We start from the raw sequence: 18,229 nt of genomic DNA on the forward strand, positions 1-18,229 counted from the left end.
TTTTTAGTTGAGCTCTGGAAAATGAAGGTGTCAGATAAATAAGATATTACTATATGGATACATGTATATTATACACTTATTTACAAGATATTTTAAAACAACCAGTAGTAGAACTTCTTCACAAGACAGTTGTTGTAAGAACAATAAGAACCAGGCTTGGGTCCCCACTATGAAAGCTGTAGAACTTTAGATTAACAAGCCAAAAGAAGGTGGCAACAATAGCCTGTAGGCTCACAGAGAGAAGGAAAGTTGGGGCTGGCCAATATGGAGTCCAAGAGCATGAGGTTGGGAGACAGACCCCTTTAAGTACCCTCAGGCAGAGGAAGCAATGCAATGTTCATGATGCACTGTTATAGAGTATGAAGAGAGGGGACTACATCATTGGCCAAGGAAAACAGAAAGTGGAAAAAAAAAACCAGATAAGCTTGGCCTCCAGTAAGATAAGTCCTTAACAGAATAAGCATATTTTTCACTACACGTTGTGGGGAGGGGAAGGTGACACAAGGGAAGGAGGTACAGCAGGGAGCCTAGGACCCAAATAGAAACTGCCTTCTTCTTCTGGGATGATGGATGGGAACAACACAATATCTCAGTGAATTTAGTGAAGAAGTACAGACATATGCTGGAGACGGTTCTTGAGAACTGCTTAATTATCTATGTCAGCAGTGGCCTTGGGGCCTGAGTATGTGAAGGGCCTGAGTGTGTGAAGGTATTTCAGCCTGTATTTTTCAACCCACATGCTACAAATCTGGACTGCCAATGCTGCTTGGCTTTGTCATCTGCATCCTGGAATCCCTTCCCTTATAGAAAAACTGACCTTTGGGTACATCAGAGGATCCACAGAAGAAGGAGAGGAGGATGAGGGCATGAGAGAAGATTTACAATGCAGATTTCCATAGGAAACTCTTTTTACCTTTGGGAGGTAGAATGGCAAACAGGTCAGGGACTGAGATGCCAAGGATTTTTCTAACACTTTCCTCTCATTTTCATTTCCATTGTGCTGCTTTTCAATTCAAAGGGTTTTCCTATCTGCATTTCTCATTTGCTTCCCTACAACATCCCCATATAGCTGGTGAACACACAACAAACATGTAAGGGAGAGGCATTCCAATTTTACTAATAGAGAAATAAGTTCGTAATGTGTTGATATCCGTTCTCTTCTCATCATGTACTGTATTCCTTCTGAGCATCACCTGATATCCCCTTTAAAGAGCCTTCCCACTCTCACCATATGATCAGTTTCATGATCAGTTTGCGGGATCAATAAAACTAGAGGATTTTCTGAAGCTGACCTAGGGCTTACAAAGTCACAGCAAAGACCCTAAGGACTGTGAGATCACATTAAGAAAGTTTGTGGGAGAATACATTTAATTGTGAGCTCCGAGGATACCCCCCAGCAAAACACAGTGGGCAGAAACAAGAAGGAATTAAGCCTGTCTTCCCTTACTCATAGCCAATGATTCCAGAGCTTCTCTTGGCAGCTCCAGAAATGTTATCGCAACTCTCCTCCCTGTCTAAGATGTCTTTAGACATCAAATAAGAGAGTAATCATCAGTTATCTGTAAAAATGGTAAGGGAAATAGGGAAAAATAATCCCCCAACTAGTTTTCCTATATTTTGTCAAAAATAATCCCCCAATTAGTTTCCCTATATTTTGGCCTAAGCTTACCCCCAGTTTGCCCAGGCACCCTAACTCACCGGTATCAAGGCTGAGTTAAACCAGCTATCTCCTCCAATTTGTTACAGGGCCAGCACCAGCTGCCTCTAGGAACAGGACTCACCTACAAAAGAAAGAGAAGTAAGTCAACAGCCCCACTCAAAAAACGGTATGAACTTAGGTCAGTATGGGCAATCAAAGCTCCTATTCCCACACATCTTGTGTCCTAGGGAAAGATACAAATAAAGTAATAATTAAATATATAATTTCACATAGTGCTAACTGCTGTAAAGAAAAATAGAGCAACGTGAAGAAAGAAAAAAGTGACAAGAAGTAGGAGTGGAGTCTATTTTAGATAAAATGGTCAGAGAAGGCCTTTCCAAAGGGTGTTATCAGGACAAGACATGAAAAAAGGAAGACATGCAAAGATCTGAGGAAAGTGTTCTAAAGAGTAGGAATAGCAACTGCAAAGACTCTGAGACAACAATAAGCAAGAATAAGCATGGTCAAGCTACAACATGGCAAAACCTTGAAGATATCAAGTTAAGTAAAATAAGCTACACACAAATTCATAGTCAGAAATAAGAATGTAGGTTACCAGAGGCAGAAGTTGGGGTGGGCAATAGGAAATTAATACTTTATGGGTACAGAGTTTCTTTTGGGATGATGGAAAAGTTTTGGTAATGGATGGTGGTTATGGTGGCACAACATGATGAATATAATTAGCACCTCTGAATGGGAAAACACATGAAACTGAAGATTCTCTATAGCTTTAGGTCACAGCAAAAGCAGAGCCACTAGAGGGTGGATAGCTAAAAAGTTGATGGTAAAGGGGTTGGATTATCAGTACCTCCAATTCAACATGTTCAAACTGAAATCATCTTCTATTTCCCAGCCTCTGTTGCTTAGTAAATGGCATAACTATTCTCCTAGGCACTCAGATTACAAATGTTCATGCTCTCCTACACCTCCTTTCTTCTGATTCCCACAATTGCCAAGTTCTGTGGCTTTTTATTCATTTATTTTTTAAACGTACTAGGAGTTCTACGTCCAAACTGGTCTTTATTTCCTACCGTGTCAACTTAATTCAGAATCTCATCCCTTGCTTGTCCTGTTGAAATAGTTCTCAAAATGTATTAACATTACAAGGACAGACTGTTACAGTAGCGTTTTCCCTAGTCTCTCACCACTCTCCCCCCACCCTCCTGCTCCAATCCACTGGGCCCACATTGACAGACTAATGTTCCTAATGCCACATCCTGCTCAAAAACCCATCATGGTTCCCAATAACTAGGTATATTACGTTCTGTCATCATCTCTGTTACCTGGGCAATGGGCTTTCCAGCACCCATACTTTGGTCCATACTGTCCCCTCCCCTGAAACGCCCATCTTTATTTATGCATATGCAAACCCTGCTTAATCTTTAAGGCCTAGCTGATTTCTTAAATTAGCCACACACTCTGTGTTCTAAAAATATCTCCAGCTTATGGCTACAAAATGGCTAAGGCTCAGGAATTCAGTTTCTTGGTCCTCTTCTCTCTTGTAGGAATTCCTATTACTTTCTGAAAATGGAAGCCTGGTGAGTTAAGATTTCTGTTCTTATTCTTCCAGCTCAGATCTATGTTCTAAGGAGAGACTTGGGTTCTAATTTGAGCCTCAGATTTCTCTTCTGCAAAATAGGGACTCAACTTCCATTCTGGCTAGAGTATATGGGGATTTTTGTGAGAATCAGTGTGAAAAGTAGGAAAGGTGGGGAGATAAATGATGGGAGACTCCCATCCAGTTCTTAAAACAGTTTTTTCTGTTTTGAACAACAATGAGTATATCCAATCAGTAAACATACATTTCCTGGGCCTGGTTGGCCTTACTGTAAGGCTTGTCCTTAGGTACTTTGTAGTTCAGGATAGGGATGAATTAACTTTCCTCAAGGGATATTAGGCAGGATCTAACTGTTGACACCCCTTTCAAACATGAAAAATTAAAACGGGCATAGCCCAAATACTTCTAAATATTGGAAGAAGGATCAAAGGAGGAGTTATGACAGAGAAGATAGTACTTAACAAACGAGCATAACCATTGAATCATTATACTGATATTCTAATCTCCATTGTCTTAGAGCAGCTACAAGGAAAAACTGAAATTGTGGAACTGTATCCCTTATACAGTTATTTCAAGTTATTCAAGCTCTGAAATCTGTTCTATAATTATTTGTTACAATGTTCACAGAAATGTATCACTTTTTTGTATATATGTTATCTTTCACAATAATATTGTTTAAAAAAAGCTGTACCAGGAAAAAAAAAGATCAGTAGGATCCAATGGTGCCCTGACTGGCCCCTCTTCATTGCCTCACCAGTTCAGCATGGAGCTGACCAATGCTCCAAGTATGGATCACTGGCCCTGGTTCCAGAGGAGCAGAATAACTCTTGTACATACTGGAAACACGTTTGTCTGACCCAATCTCTCTAGTGGTAGTCTGAGGGACTCACCATCCCAGAATTTGCCCTGCATGCAAAAGGTAACCCAAGCTCCCTTAGAGAATGTCATGGGAAAGATTTCTGGGAAAGGTGATGCCCTGATGCATCCCAGAGCAATTTGATCAGTGAGTGGAAAGTATTTGCAAAGTTCCCTTCAGGGAATGGTGAGAACGGGGGAAAACTCAACTTCCCCAAGTTGAATTCTTGATATTCTCACAAGCAGTGTGGACAACCAAAGGACAGTGTGGACAACAAAGCAGTGTGGACAACAAGCCCCCAGTCTTGGGGTTTGTTGATATGAAACTTAACCCCACAGGGGATAGGTCAAGCCTACTTAAAATTAAGCCTAAGAGTCACCCCCAAGAGAACCTCTTTTGTTGCTCAGATGTGGCCTCTCTCTCCAGCCAACACAGCAAGCAGACTCACCACCCTCCCCCTGTCTACGTGGGACATGACTACCAGGGATGTGGATCTTCCTGGCAGCGTGGGACAGAAATCCCAGAATAAGCTGAGATTCAGCATCAAGGGATTGAGAAAACCTTCTCGACCAAAACGGGGAAGAGTGAAATGAGACAAAGTGTCAATGGCTGAGAGATTCCAGAGTCGAGAGGTTATCCTGGAGGTTATTCTTATGCATTAAGTAGGTATCACCTTGTTATCCAAGATGTAATGGAGAGGCTGGAGGGAACTGCCTGAAAATGTAGAGCTGTGTTCTAGTAGCCATGTTTCTTGATGATGATTGTATAATGATATAGCTTTCACAATGTGACTGTGTGATTGTAAAAACCTTGTGTCTGATGCTCCTTTTATCTACCTTGTCAACAGATGAGAGGAACATACGGAATAAAAATAAATAATAGGGGGAACAAATGTTAAAACAGATTTAGTTGAAATGCTAGTGATCAATGAAAGGGATCAGTAAGGGGTATGGCATGTAAAATTTTTTTTCTTTGTTATATTTTTCTGTTGTCTTTTTATTTCTTTTTCTGAATTGATGCTAATGTTCTGGGAAATGATCATGATGATGAATATGCAACTATGTGATGATATTGTGAATTGCTGAGTGTATGTGTTGGGAATGTTTGTGTTTCTTGCAATTTTTTTTTAATTCATAAAAAATTAAAAAGAAAGACTTCTGGGAAGACAGTAGAGTAGGGGAGGCTGGATTCACCCCTGCTCCATAGAACAAGAACAGGGAAACATAACTGGGACTGCAGTCCCAGGGGGGTGAACGATCAAAGAGGGTTTTCAATATTTCGTAGGGAGGACAGACATGGGTAGACCCAGACAGGGAGAGGAGGGCGGGTATGACTGGCCATGACCCCCCACCAGGGGTGGATGATATGATACAGAGAAATGCAAATCGGAGGTAAATGACCATTTCTCTGCCCCAGCCTGCCCCAACTATTGGCTGGGGAAACCTCCTTGCACAACTCAATAGTCGGCAGCACCTGTGTGGAGCCCAGGGGTGTGCCTAGTTATCCACTGTGAAAAGCCACACCCTGGGCACTGGGAACAATCACCCAGCCAGACACAAGGAATAGCCAGCCCTTCAGGTCTGGTGAACAGCAGCTTGGCCAGGCACTGCAAGTAGCTGTTTCCCTGGAGCATTATAACTGGCTCACTTGTCTGGTGTGCCAGGACTGGCCAACCTGCCACTTCCCAATGGGAGCAGACTCCTGCCACACACGCCACCTTCCAAGCCAGCTGCTGCAGTCAGGGAGGGGCAGGCCTGAGACAAGGAGGTGCTTCAGGAATGCCACATGCTGGGAAGAAGTGGTACATACACTCTGGCAAACTCCCTATATGCCTAGGGGTTTTTTTGTTTCTTTCTCAAAATATTTTTTCTATATTTTGTTATTAGTATTTTTTATTTTAATTATTTTTTTAAAATTTTCGCTCCCTCCTGTGGGCACCAGTCTAAGTTCATTCTCAAAATATCTCCTGACTTCGGGGCCTATTATTGCTGAGGTATGTTCTTTTCTTTTTTGAAGGGATGGTACATATTTTTTGAGGGGCAGAGAATTGAGGCCGGGTCTCCCACATGGCAGGCAGGCATTCTGCCACTGAATTACCCGTGCATCCCTCTGAATACACCATCAAGTAGAATTCTAGCCCCTACATAAGATCCGGGCCTTGGTTTAGCAGGAAATTACTGACAAACCAAGTACAGAAGGAAAACTTTCAATGAAAACCAAATAAATAAAAAAACTCTAGATGAGTGAAGGAAACCAACTTGAGAAATAACTTCATGAAGATAATGCCCCAAACAAAACAGAGAATCACAAAGCTTATGAAGATCCAGGCAGAAATGACCCCGCCAAACAATCAAATAAAAACACCACAGAGGACTGAGAAAATGGAACAACTATTCAAGGGCATTTATAAAGAAATGAAGGCTATCAGGAAGAATCTAGAAGAGCATAAAGAAGAATTTGAATGATTAAATAGAAAAATAGCAGAAAATATACTAGAGACACATGATAACAGATTCAAGGATGCCAAAAGAAGAATAAGTGAGCTAGAAGACAGAAAAATTGAACTAGCGCACAGAAAAGAATAAATAGCAAGAAAGATGGAAAAAAATGGAAATGGGTCTCAGGGAAATGATGGACAAAAAAGGAGTACAAATATAAGAATCACTGGTATTCCAGGCTAACTGAACACTATAAGTACATGAAACCTTGAACAGGGCACGGGATTTTGTAGGTTTGTCCAGTGTGATGCCCCAGAACAACCCAGAGTGATTTGAATAGCAAATAAAAAAGTATTTGCAAAGTTCCCTTGGGGGAATGGCAAGAAAGGGGGAAAATTCAACTTCCCCATTTGGAGAATTCCTGATATTCTTGCAAGCAGTGGGACAACCAAATCAATAGGCTGAGCCCTCACTCTTGGAGTTTGTTCATATGAAATTTATCCCTGCAAAGGATAGGCTAAGCCTACTTAAAATTAGGCCTAAGAGTCACCGCCAGAGAACCTCTTTTGCTGCTCAGATGTGGCCTCTCTCTCTCTCTCTCAGGCAACATGGCAAGCAAACTCACCACCTTACCCCTCTTTATGTGTGACATGACTCCCAGGGGTGTAAACCTCTCTGGCAACGTGGGACAGAAATCCTACAATGAGCTGGGACTCAGCATCAAGGGACTGAGAAAAACTTCTCGATTAAAAGGGGGAAGAGAGAAATGAGACAAAATAAAGTGTCAGTGGCTGAGAGATTTCGAACAGAGTTGAGAGGTTATCCTGGAGATTATGCTTACACATTATACAGATATCCCTTTTTTAAATTTAAGGTGTATTAGAGAGGCTAGAGAGAAGTGCCTGAAACTATAGAGCTGTGTTCCAGTAGCCATCTTACTTGAAAATGAATGTATAATGATATGGGGCTTTCACAATGTGACTATGTGGTTGTGAAAACCTTGTATCTGTTGCTACTTTTATCTATGGTAAAAATAAATAATAGGGGGACCAAATATTAAAATAAATTGAGTAGACTGAAATACAAGTGATCAATGAAAGGGAATGGTAAGGGATATAGAAAAAAATAGGGGGAACAAAGGTTAAAATATATTGGGTAGATGCAAACACCAGTGTCAGTGAGAAGGGGTAAGGGATATGGTATATATGCGATTTATCTTTTTATTTCTTTTTCTGGAGTGACACACATGTTCTTAAAAATAATCATGGTGATGAATATACTGCTAGGTGATGATATCAAGAGCCAATGACTGTATACCATGTATGGAATGTTATATGTTAAGAATATTCATTTCTGTATGTTGATTTTGTCAATAAAAATAAATAAAAAAAGAATCACTGGTATCCCGAAATGAGAAAAGGGTTAGGAAGTTTAGCTGAAGAGATAATCGCAGAAAACTTGCCATAGCTGAAGAGATAATCGTAGAAAACTTGCCAACCTTTACAAAATACATAAACATGCAAATCAAAGAGGTCCAATGAACCCTAAACAGAATAAATCAACAACGCTTTCCTGACAAAAAGGGGAAAAGTGTGATAAAATAAGGCATTAGCGGCCAAAAGAGATCAAATAGAGTCAAGAGCCCGTGCTGGAGGCTATTCTTACATAAGCTTCAGTAAGACAATGCTAATTGCCATGGTTTGCTAAACCCTAACCAACATGATTCTTGTTGACTCTGAAGAACACCTAGGACTCAAACTGAGTTTCTATAACCTTTTCCTGCACTAAATTTGCCTTCCCGGAAGCTATAATTTCTAGAGGGTTACCAGGCCAGATAAATTCTCAAACCCAGAGGAATGAGCCTGTCCAAGATTATCAACTAATTACATCCCCCTAATCCTTCAGTGTCGACACTTTTTCAACATGAAAATGTCAGAATGGGTATTGCCTAAAGATCCCTACAGACTGAGAGAAGGGTTAAAGGAGGAAGAGGTGTTGTAACAGAAAAAACAGGATTTAACAAACAAGGTGTATGACAGATAAATCACTACATTACTGATATTCTAGTGTCCAGCGTTTTAGAGCAACTAGAAGGAAAAACCTTAAATAACAGAATGATAACCCACAGCAAACTCTGAAGTCTGTTCTGTAATTACTTGCTAAAATGTACACTGAAAATTATTGCTTTTTCTTTTTCTATATGTTACATTTCACAATAAAAAATATTTTTAAAAATGTTGTGGGAGAATAGTCAAATCAAGCTGTCTAAGGCAAGGGATTGCCGATAGGACATAGAGTGCATTTGTGAGTATTACAGAAGAGGTGACATTCATAATAATATTAACAGAATTCCTAGGGCCAGAGGGGCAAAGCATGGACAGAAAAGTTCAGGGAAGCTCCTATGCTTTATCCTGCAGCAATTCTCCAAACTCACTACATGCATAAGCCCTGAAGGAGAGCACGTACCCAGGTCAATCTGGGACTGGGAAAGGTATTTTCTTCATTCTTTTGTTAGCTCCAGGCATTCAAGAAAAGCTCTGTCACAATACTAGATGTTATAAGTTTAAGGAATAACTGCCTAAATTAAGTCTAAATTCCAGTGATAATACATGAAAATAACAAAATGTTTTGGTTTCAACAAAAGATACAAAGAAACAGAAAATGATGGCCCAGGCAAAGGAGAAGATTGAAGTATAAGAAAACCACCAATGAGTAAAATCAGACCTGGGATATACCAGATAGACTATAAAAAATAGTCCTAAATATGCTCAAAGAGCTTAAAGAAACATGGAAAACAACTAAAGGAAATCAGGAAATTACAGATGAACAGAGAGACTATCAAAAGAGTTGGAAGATATTAAAATGAACCAGAGCTGAAGACCACAGAAACCAATAATCTCAGAGGGAGTTTGACAGGAAATTGGAGCCAGCAGAATTAACTAATTTAAAGAATCAGTAAATATGATGATAAAGACTATTAAAATCATCCAGTCTGAGAAGCAAAAGAAAGAAGAAAAACTGACCAAAGCCTGAGGAACACCAGCAAACATACCAATATGTACACTGTGGGACTCCAAGAAGGAGGGAAAAAATGAGGGAGAGAGAGTATTCAAAGAAATAAAGGCTGAAAACTGTCCAAATGTAATGAAAGGTTTTAATATACCTATCCAAGAACATCAATACACTCCAAAAGGATAAATCTAAATAGATGTACATCACAACCATGTTACAACCAAATTGTCAAATGCCAAAGATAAAGAGAGGGAAGCAAAGTGCTATAAGAGAACTACAATAAGATTAAGTGCTGTTCTAATCTTTCTTACATGGGAAGGCACAGGGCAATCTCTGCTGCCCTTCTCTCCAGGCCTCTGGGTTCCAACAACTTTCTCCAGAGTGATTCCTTTCTGCATCTCCAAAGATCAATAAGGAAATAGAGAAGTTAAATAATTTGATAAATGAATTAGACCAAACAGACATATATAGGTCACTGTACCTTGTTCTAGTCTACCAAAGCTGCCAGAAGGCAACACACAGGAGATGGATTGGCTTTTAATAAAAGGGGATTTATTTAGTTAAAAACGTATAGTTCTTCAGAGGAAAGGCAGCTAACTTTCAACTAAGGTTCTTTCTTACATGGGAAAGCATAGGGCAATTTCTGTTGGCTTTCTTTCCAGGCCTCTGGGTGCCAACGGCTTTCCCCAGGTGATTCCTCTCTGCATCTCCAAAGGCCTGGGCTGAGCTGTGAGTGATGAGAGGAGGTATGCTGGACTGCTTGGGCTGTGCTAAGTTAAGCTCTCTCATTTAAGGACCAGACAATTAAATCAAGCATTCACTGCAGCAGGCATGCCTCCTAGCTAACTGCAGATGTATTCAGCAACAGATGAGGTTCACATGCCATTGGCTCATGTCCACAGCAATAGAACTAGGCACCTTCACCTGGCCAAGTTGACACCTGAATTTAACTACCACATGTCAACCACTTGTCAACTTGGCAACAATATGCATCATCTTAAATGATATTAAAGTGGCAAAAATTCTCTTCTGGTTGTGGACCTATGAGTCTCAAAACAAGTTATCTGGTGCCAGTATGCAAAGGAGGGACAGTCATTTCCTTGGGAAAAAGTAGAAGGAAAAAACCGGCAGGGCAAACTCCACTGGATTTCAAAGTCTGAAAGTCATTTATCCTTCGGCTTAGAAAGTGGCAGACTCACCCTTTCCAAGGGCCTATGCAGTGGGCTGCCTCTTTCTGAATCAACCTTGGGGGACATTGAGGAGACCACCTTTTTCTCAGCTCCACCCTCTGCAGACACTGGGGGAGCCACACCTACGCTCTCTGCCATTTCCAGGGCACACACTCAACCCCTCCATGTGGTGGCAGCCAGGCTCTCCCCAGTCCCCAAGGAGAATGCTGTACCTTTTCCAAGGCCTAAGGGAGCACAACTCTTCCACTATAACAAGGTGGGAGACTCAGTCTCTCCACGTATATGGGTCGGTCCACACTCCTGGCCGAGGTCTTGGCTTCGGATACAAGCTTCCATGGTTCTCACTCTGCAAACTCCAATTTGTCCCTTTTGCGTCCCTCTTTGTCCAGACTGGCAGTGGTTTCATTTACACCAACAGTCTCTTCAAGCACTCCAAGACTTCTCCATCATTCTCTTCACAATTCCTCCAAAACCTTCCCCTTATACATCAAAAAGACTGGTCCAAAATATCTGGTGTTTGCAAACTGCAGCAGCACCGCACTTCTCTGGTACCAAATCTGTTCTAGGAATGCAACACACCAGAGATGGACTGGCTTTCAATAAAAGGGGATTTATTTAGTTGACGTATAGTTCTTCAGAGGAAAGGCTAACTTTCAACTGAGGTTCTTCCTTACATGGGAAGACACAGGGCAATCTCTGCTGGCCTTCTCTCCAGGCCTCTGGGTTCCAACAACTTCCCCCAGGCTGATTCCTTTCTGCATCTCCAAAGGCCTGGGCTGAGCTGTGAATGCTGAGATGAAGTATGCTGAGCTGCTTGGGCTGTGTAGCTGAGTCTCTCATTTAAGCACCAGCCAATTAAGTCAAACATAATTCACTGCAGCAGGCACACTTCCTAGCCAACTGCAGATGTAATCAACAACAGATGAGGTTCACATGCCATTGGCTCATGACCACAGCAACAGAACTAGGCACCTCCACCTGGCCAAGTTGACACCTAAATCTAACTACCACAAGTGCCAATTTCTCATCAGAAACCATAAAAGCAAGAAGGCAATGGAAAGACATATTTAAAGTGCTGAAAGTAAAACGCCAACCAAGAATTCCATATCCAGAGACGGTGTCTTTCAAAAATGACAGAAGAATTAAAACATTCCCAGATAAACAAAAGCTGTGGGATTTTTGGTCCCCACTAGTCTAGCGGCCCTACAAAAAGTGCTAAAGGGAGTTCTACAAGTTTAAAGGAAAGGACCCTGGAAAGTTGACTAAGGCCACCAGAAGAAATAAAGGTCTCTGGTGTGCCGGTTTGAAAGGATGTATGTACCCTAGAAAAGCCATATTTTAATCCTAATCGCATTTTGTAAAGGCAGCCACTTCTTCTAATCCCTATTCCCTATATGCTTGAAACCTTAATTACATTATCTCCCTGGAGATGTGACTCAATCAAGAGTGGCTGTTAAACTGGATTAAGTGGAGCCATGTCTCCACCCATTCCAGGTAGGTTTTAATTACTTTACTGGAATCCTACAAAAAAGGAAACATTTAGACAAAACAGGAGATTCAGAGCAGAGAAGAACAACAGAGCCATGAGAAAGCCACAATAGAGAATGCCACAGTACCACAAAGCAGAGAGTCCACCAGCCAGCAATTTTTTGGACATGAAGAAGGAAAACGCCTCCAGGGAAGCTGGAGAGGAAGCTAGCAGATGATGCATGGTCGCCATGTGTCCTTTCAGCTCAGAGAGAAACCCTGACTGTGTTCACCATGTGCCTTTACACTTGAGAGAGAAATCCTGAACTTCACTGGCCTTCTTAAATCAAGGTTTCTTTGCCTGGATGCCTTAGATTGGACATTATTATAGACTTACTTTAACTGGGACATTTCCACAGCCTAAAATCTGTTAACCTGCAACTTATTAAATTCCCCTTTTTAAAAACTGTTTCATTTCTGGTTATTGCATTCTGGCACAGGAGATTTGTGACAGAGGGTCTAAGAATACAATGTATGTATGCCATTGAAATTGTTAAATTGGTATCTGTGCCGGTTTGAAAGGATTATGTACCCTAAAAACAAAAGGTTTTAATCTTGATCCATCTTGTGGAGGCAGCCATTTCTTGTAATCCCTATTTAGTACTATAGGTTGGAAACAAATTATCTCCACAGAGATGTGACACACCCAATTGTGGGTATTAACCTTGGATTAGAGGGAGCTGTGACTCCACCCATTCTAGGTGGGTCTTGATTAGTTTACTGGAATTCTTTAAAAGAGGAAGTATTTTGGAGAGAGTCATGCCAGAGCCACAAGAACCCCAAGAGCCCATGAAATCAAAGACCTTAGGAGATAAAGAAGGAATACATCCTCAGGGGAGTTCCATGAAATAAGAAGCCTGGAGAGAAGGCTAGCAGATGTCACCATGTTCACATGTGCCTTTCCAGTTGCGAGAGAAACCTTGAACTTCATCAGCCTTTCTTGAATGAAGGTAACTTCTTGTTCATGCCTTAATTTGGACATTTTTATAGACTTGCTTTAACAGGGACATTTTTTTAGGCTTAGAACTGTAAACTTGGAAGTTAATAAATTCCCCCTTTGAAAAGCCTTTCTGTTTCTGGTATTTTGCATTCCGGCAGCTAGCAAACTCGAACAGTATCAAAGCACTGTTATAAATTTAGGATGTTAAATTTAAGCCCCATGGTAACCACAAAGAAAATATCAGAGAATATGCAAAGTCACAGAGACAAAAAGTAGACAGCAGGCAAAACTGCAGAAACAGAAAGCAGAGTACAGATTAAGATTACCAGGGATAGGGAAAGGAGCACTGAGGAGTTAATACAAATTGTGTGCAGCATTTCTGCTTGAGGTGAAGCAAAAGTTCTAGTAATGGTTATTGTGGGAATGAGAAAACCTTCTTGATCAAAAAGGAGTAAAATAAATGAAACAAAATAAAGTCTCAGTGGCTGAGAGATTCCAAATACAGTCGAGAGGTCTTTCTGGAGGTTTTTCCTGCACAGTATACAGATATCCCTTTTCAGTTTTGGTGCACTGGAGTAGCTAGAGGGAAATATCTGAAATCGTTGAACTGTATTCCAATAGTCTTGATTCTTGAAGATGACTAAACAACTATAGAGCTTTTAAGGTGTGAACATGTCAGTGTGAAAACCTTATGACTGTCACAGGAAAAGATTAGTAAGGGGGGAAAAAAGACAAAGTAAATAAACAATTGGGGGGTATGGTGGTTCTGGGATGTTTCAGGTGTTCTTTTCTACTTTTTCTTCCTTATTTTTATGGTTTTTTGGAATAATGAAAATGTTCAAAAAATCAACTGTAATGATGAATGCACAGCTTCATGATGATAACTGTGACCCATGGACTGTACACTTTAGATGATTATATTTCAATAAAAAAATCACTGAAGAAAAAATAAATGAGTAAAGTAACAGGAAAAAAGTTCTATTAATGGACAGTGGGAAAACATATCAACATTGTGAATATGTTTAATCCCACTGAATGGTATGCTTATGGAGGGATTGGGATAGGAAGATTTATGTTGTATGTTGTTTCCACAATCAAAAAAAAACTAAAAAGATACAATGACAATTAAATACAATACCTGATACTAGGTAGGATCTAAGTATGGAGAAAGGGTTCAAAAGGACATTACTGGGACATAAGAAAAATCTGAAGTACAGAATGTTTTTGTTTTATCAACATTAAATTTCTCCATCTTGATAACTACACTTAAGGTCATTGCATAAGCAAATACTCTTGTTTGTAGGAAATGTACATGGAAATAGTAGGTGTTCAAGTAGTATGAAGTGTGCAGCCTGCTCTCAAAATGTTCAGAAAATACATAAATAATTGATAGAATGATATGGCAAAAGTGGCTGTGCTGGTTTGAATCTGTTATGTACACCAGAAAAGACTATGTTCTTTTCATCAATTATTGTGTGGCAGACCAATTGTGAGAGGGACTTTTTGGTTAGGCTACTTCAACTGAGAAGTAACCCAGTCCATTCAAAGTGGGTCTTAATCCATCACTGGAGACCTTTATGAAGAGGATAAAAGCCCAGCAAGCCTAAGAGAGAAAATGCCCCAGGAGAAACAAGAAGGACCCACAGAAGCTGAGAGAAATCCAATGAAACCAACACCAGGAGAGAACGACCAGCAGACAATACCATGTGCCTTCCCATGTGTCAGAGGAACCTCGAACGCCAGCAGCCTTTCTTCAGAGAAAGTTTCGTCCCCCTGATGCCTTAATTTGGACATTTTCATGGCCTTACAGCTGTATATTTGTAACCTAACAAACCCCCACTGAAAAAGCCAACCCATTTCTGGTATATTCCAGCAGCTTTAGCAAACTGAAATAGCAGCAAAATGTTAAAATTGGTGGTTCTGGATATCTAGGGGTGGGGATTGTGTTGAAGTTCTTTCTCTGTATGAAGTTTATATTATTTTTACAACTGTCCTGTAAGCTTGAAATTCTTTCAAAATTAAAACAAAAAAATTTCAATGATTTGATAATGCTGCTGCTATGCTTCCCCATAAGAATATGATCTCTGGGTGGGCCACAGTGGCTCAGCAGGCAAGAATGCTTGCCTGCCATGCCAGAGGACCCGGGTTTGATTCCCGGTGCCTGCCCATGTCAAAGAAAAATAAAAAGAATCTGATCTCTAAAGGCAGGATTTTGGTCACATTCACTGTAGTATGACACAGAACACAGCAGGTAATAGGCACTAAGTATTTACTTCCATGTGAGTGAGTAAAAAATAAGTAAGAGAATAAGCACTTGCCCCATCAACCTTGTTTTGAGCACTAGAGGGTCCAGAATCTCAATGTTCTGACACTCAGCCCCAGTGTCTACGGATCTGTTCTCCAATAATTATCTACTAATCTGATGGCTGAAGAAGTCCTTTCCCCATTCTTGTTTTTACAAGTTAGGGGAGAAGTCAGGAAAGATAAGGATAAGAAGGGAAGGTGGGTAGAGCACAAAGAAGAGAAAGGGAAGAGGAAAGGGGTGAGAGGAGAGAAGGATAAGAAGACAAAAAGGAAGGGGATACCTAGGCAGGATCGAAATGCCTGAAGCCTAGACTTTGGAAAAAGTTTCTTATTCCTGCTGACTGCAGTACCAAGGAATTTTTTTTTTAAGCAGCAAGAGGAATTTCGCTTTGTAAGTTTTAAATGAAGGGAATTTGCTTGCCCAAACCCCAGACTAAACCTGTCAGCAGGAGGCAAGGTGAAGCACTTAAAGACAGCTCCTGGGAGCTCCCCTCTCAGACCCAACCCCCACCTAGTTTAAGCTAATAAACTATATTATTCCTCTATTCCTCTGCTCCAACCTCTACCAAAGCTTACTCTAGGCTAATAAAGCTCCAGGAATCTAGCCTTCCTTATGGAAAGGGGCTACTGACATTCTCTGGACCCTTACCCACAGGCCCCTATCAAGAACACTTTGTTGAACCCAGAGAGGAAGGTGGTTCTCATTTTCTACTGAATTTCCCCCAAGTATGTGAGTGGACTGGGGTGAAGAGATGGATAGAGAAGATAAGGTCCCTTAAGTAAGCTCTAGATCCTCCCTCTCAAGATCTGATCTGTATATTATATATACCTACCTCTCCCCCTTACTAAATTAGTGAAAGATGTACTGGACTCACAGTCAGAAAACCTAAAAGCTAGCTCTAGCTCTGCCATTAATTTACTGTGTTAACCTTGGGCAAGTCATTTCACCTCCTGGAACTTAGTTTCCATAGCTGTAAAATGGGGATGATAGCATCTGCTTGTTTTAGTTTGCTAAAGCTGCCAGAAATCAATACATTAGAAGAAGAACAGCTTTTAAAAAGGGAATTTATTAAGTTGCAAGTTGACAGTTATGAGGTCGTGAAAATATCCAAATTAAGGCACCAACAAGAAGTGACCTTCACTCAAGAAAGGCTGATGCCTAACATTTTCAAAATAAAATAAAACATATAGAGTCAGGGAATAAAAAGTCAAAAGAAAGATATAGAGCATTTTCCCCCCTAATGTATTGCTTCTGAGTTTTTTTCTCCCACTCCTCCCCAACACTATTTTGTTTGTTATTACCGCTGTTCTCTTTTCTTTCTGTGTCTATGCCTTTTTTCACAGTAGTCCCTGGCTCAGCACGGAATGATACCTTCAGTCTAACTGGATGTGCTTTCTCCTCTGCATGTAAGCACAGTAGTAAGAAATATTTGAGAGCTTTCTGATTTTTTAAAAGTAGAAAAAACAAAGAGGTTGGATGGATTTCTTATCTTTCATTCTTTTCAAGTGGGGTAGGGAGGTAATGACAACTATAAATGTATTTTAAATGATTACATTTATATCTTTTTCACAAGATGCACATAAATTCATGTTCCCCTTTCCTATCAGTGTAGACATTCAGAAATTACTAATCTTAGTCTATGTTCATGGGCATCAGTGGATAGTACAGAGTCTTTGGTTCTGACAGTGTTGATAAAGCTGGAATAAGAAACCACTGCCTTCCACTAGAGAAAACAAAAAGGAAAAAATTTCATGCAAGGCTGACTTCATCACTGATTAATTTTCTGGTGATCTTAGTTTCATGGGCTCTCCCTCATGATGCTAGCAGTGGTCATCTTTTCCTTTTTTTTGGTGCCAGATCACCTGAATTGGCCTTTCCTATCCTTTTTTTCAACCATAATGGCCATCTTTTTGCTTCTTCAGGACTTGAGTTTAGATATCCATAGCAATTGTATATGCTATTGGATGTGACAGAAAAGTCCTTTGAGAATTTACTGACAGTCCAGAGATTGTTTTCCCAGCTTAGACTCTATGAATTTGTCAAGGTTTTATCTAGAAAAGGCATCTCAATGGGGAAATCATTAACACTGGGCATAGGTTACTTAATATCTTCCTTCTCTACCCTGTAATTTCACCAGCAATAACATTTCTTCTCTGTATTTTGTGCATCTCAGATAGACTTGCTTTCCTCACTTTCTTGACACATTCATAAAATTTTCACATACAAACTACTGTTTCAAATTTTTCAGCTGTCTTCCGACCCATGTCATACTATCTATGGTGATCCTACCAAAACCATCCATTCAGACCCCTTTGTTTCCATTTGTGACCGTCTGAAATTGTCAAGTCTCAGCTTCCAAAAGTCCTAGTTCCAATTACAGGACATGTATGTGATGACCCTCGAATGGAGATTTTGACCAATAAAGGCTAGATTGTATGTAGGTATGAAGGAAATTTTAAAAATACATACAAAATTGAGCTGTGAACAGCATTAGAACTTTGTCTATTTCTTAATTTTAAAATATGCTGATATGCCTTTAATTATAGCTATAGATCACTGTCATTTTGCTATTTGAAAATAACCAATGTGTTTTTTAAAACTTGTGTAATCTACTTTAAGTATTAATGCAGAATTGTCATATATGTAAGCTGCATGTTAGTCATTTGTCTTTTTTAAGAAAACTAAAATAATTGTATTGATGTGA

General features: G+C 40.2%; 1 protein-coding gene across 13 annotated transcripts in view; it reads right to left on the reverse strand.

Moving 5' to 3' along the window:
- Positions 1 to 18,229, reverse strand: part of RALY (RALY heterogeneous nuclear ribonucleoprotein) — a 144,104-nt gene that overhangs the window by 74,441 nt on the left and 51,434 nt on the right. For 7 of the 13 annotated variants that reach the window (XM_077110877.1, XM_077110896.1, XM_077110856.1 and 4 more), the window contains 2 exons: positions 1,699 to 1,781; positions 818 to 913 (listed from right to left, as the gene is read on the reverse strand). In XM_077110877.1, the coding sequence (XP_076966992.1) occupies positions 818 to 868 (51 nt within the window). In that variant the 5' untranslated portion in view covers positions 869 to 913; positions 1,699 to 1,781. The remainder of the gene's footprint in view (positions 1 to 817; positions 914 to 1,698; positions 1,782 to 18,229) is intronic. The other 6 variants (XM_077110919.1, XM_077110949.1, XM_077110936.1 and 3 more) reach the window with 1 other exon arrangement.

The sequence above is a fragment of the Tamandua tetradactyla genome, chromosome 1 (assembly GCF_023851605.1).
Source record: "Tamandua tetradactyla isolate mTamTet1 chromosome 1, mTamTet1.pri, whole genome shotgun sequence".
NCBI lineage: Eukaryota > Metazoa > Chordata > Mammalia > Pilosa > Myrmecophagidae > Tamandua > Tamandua tetradactyla.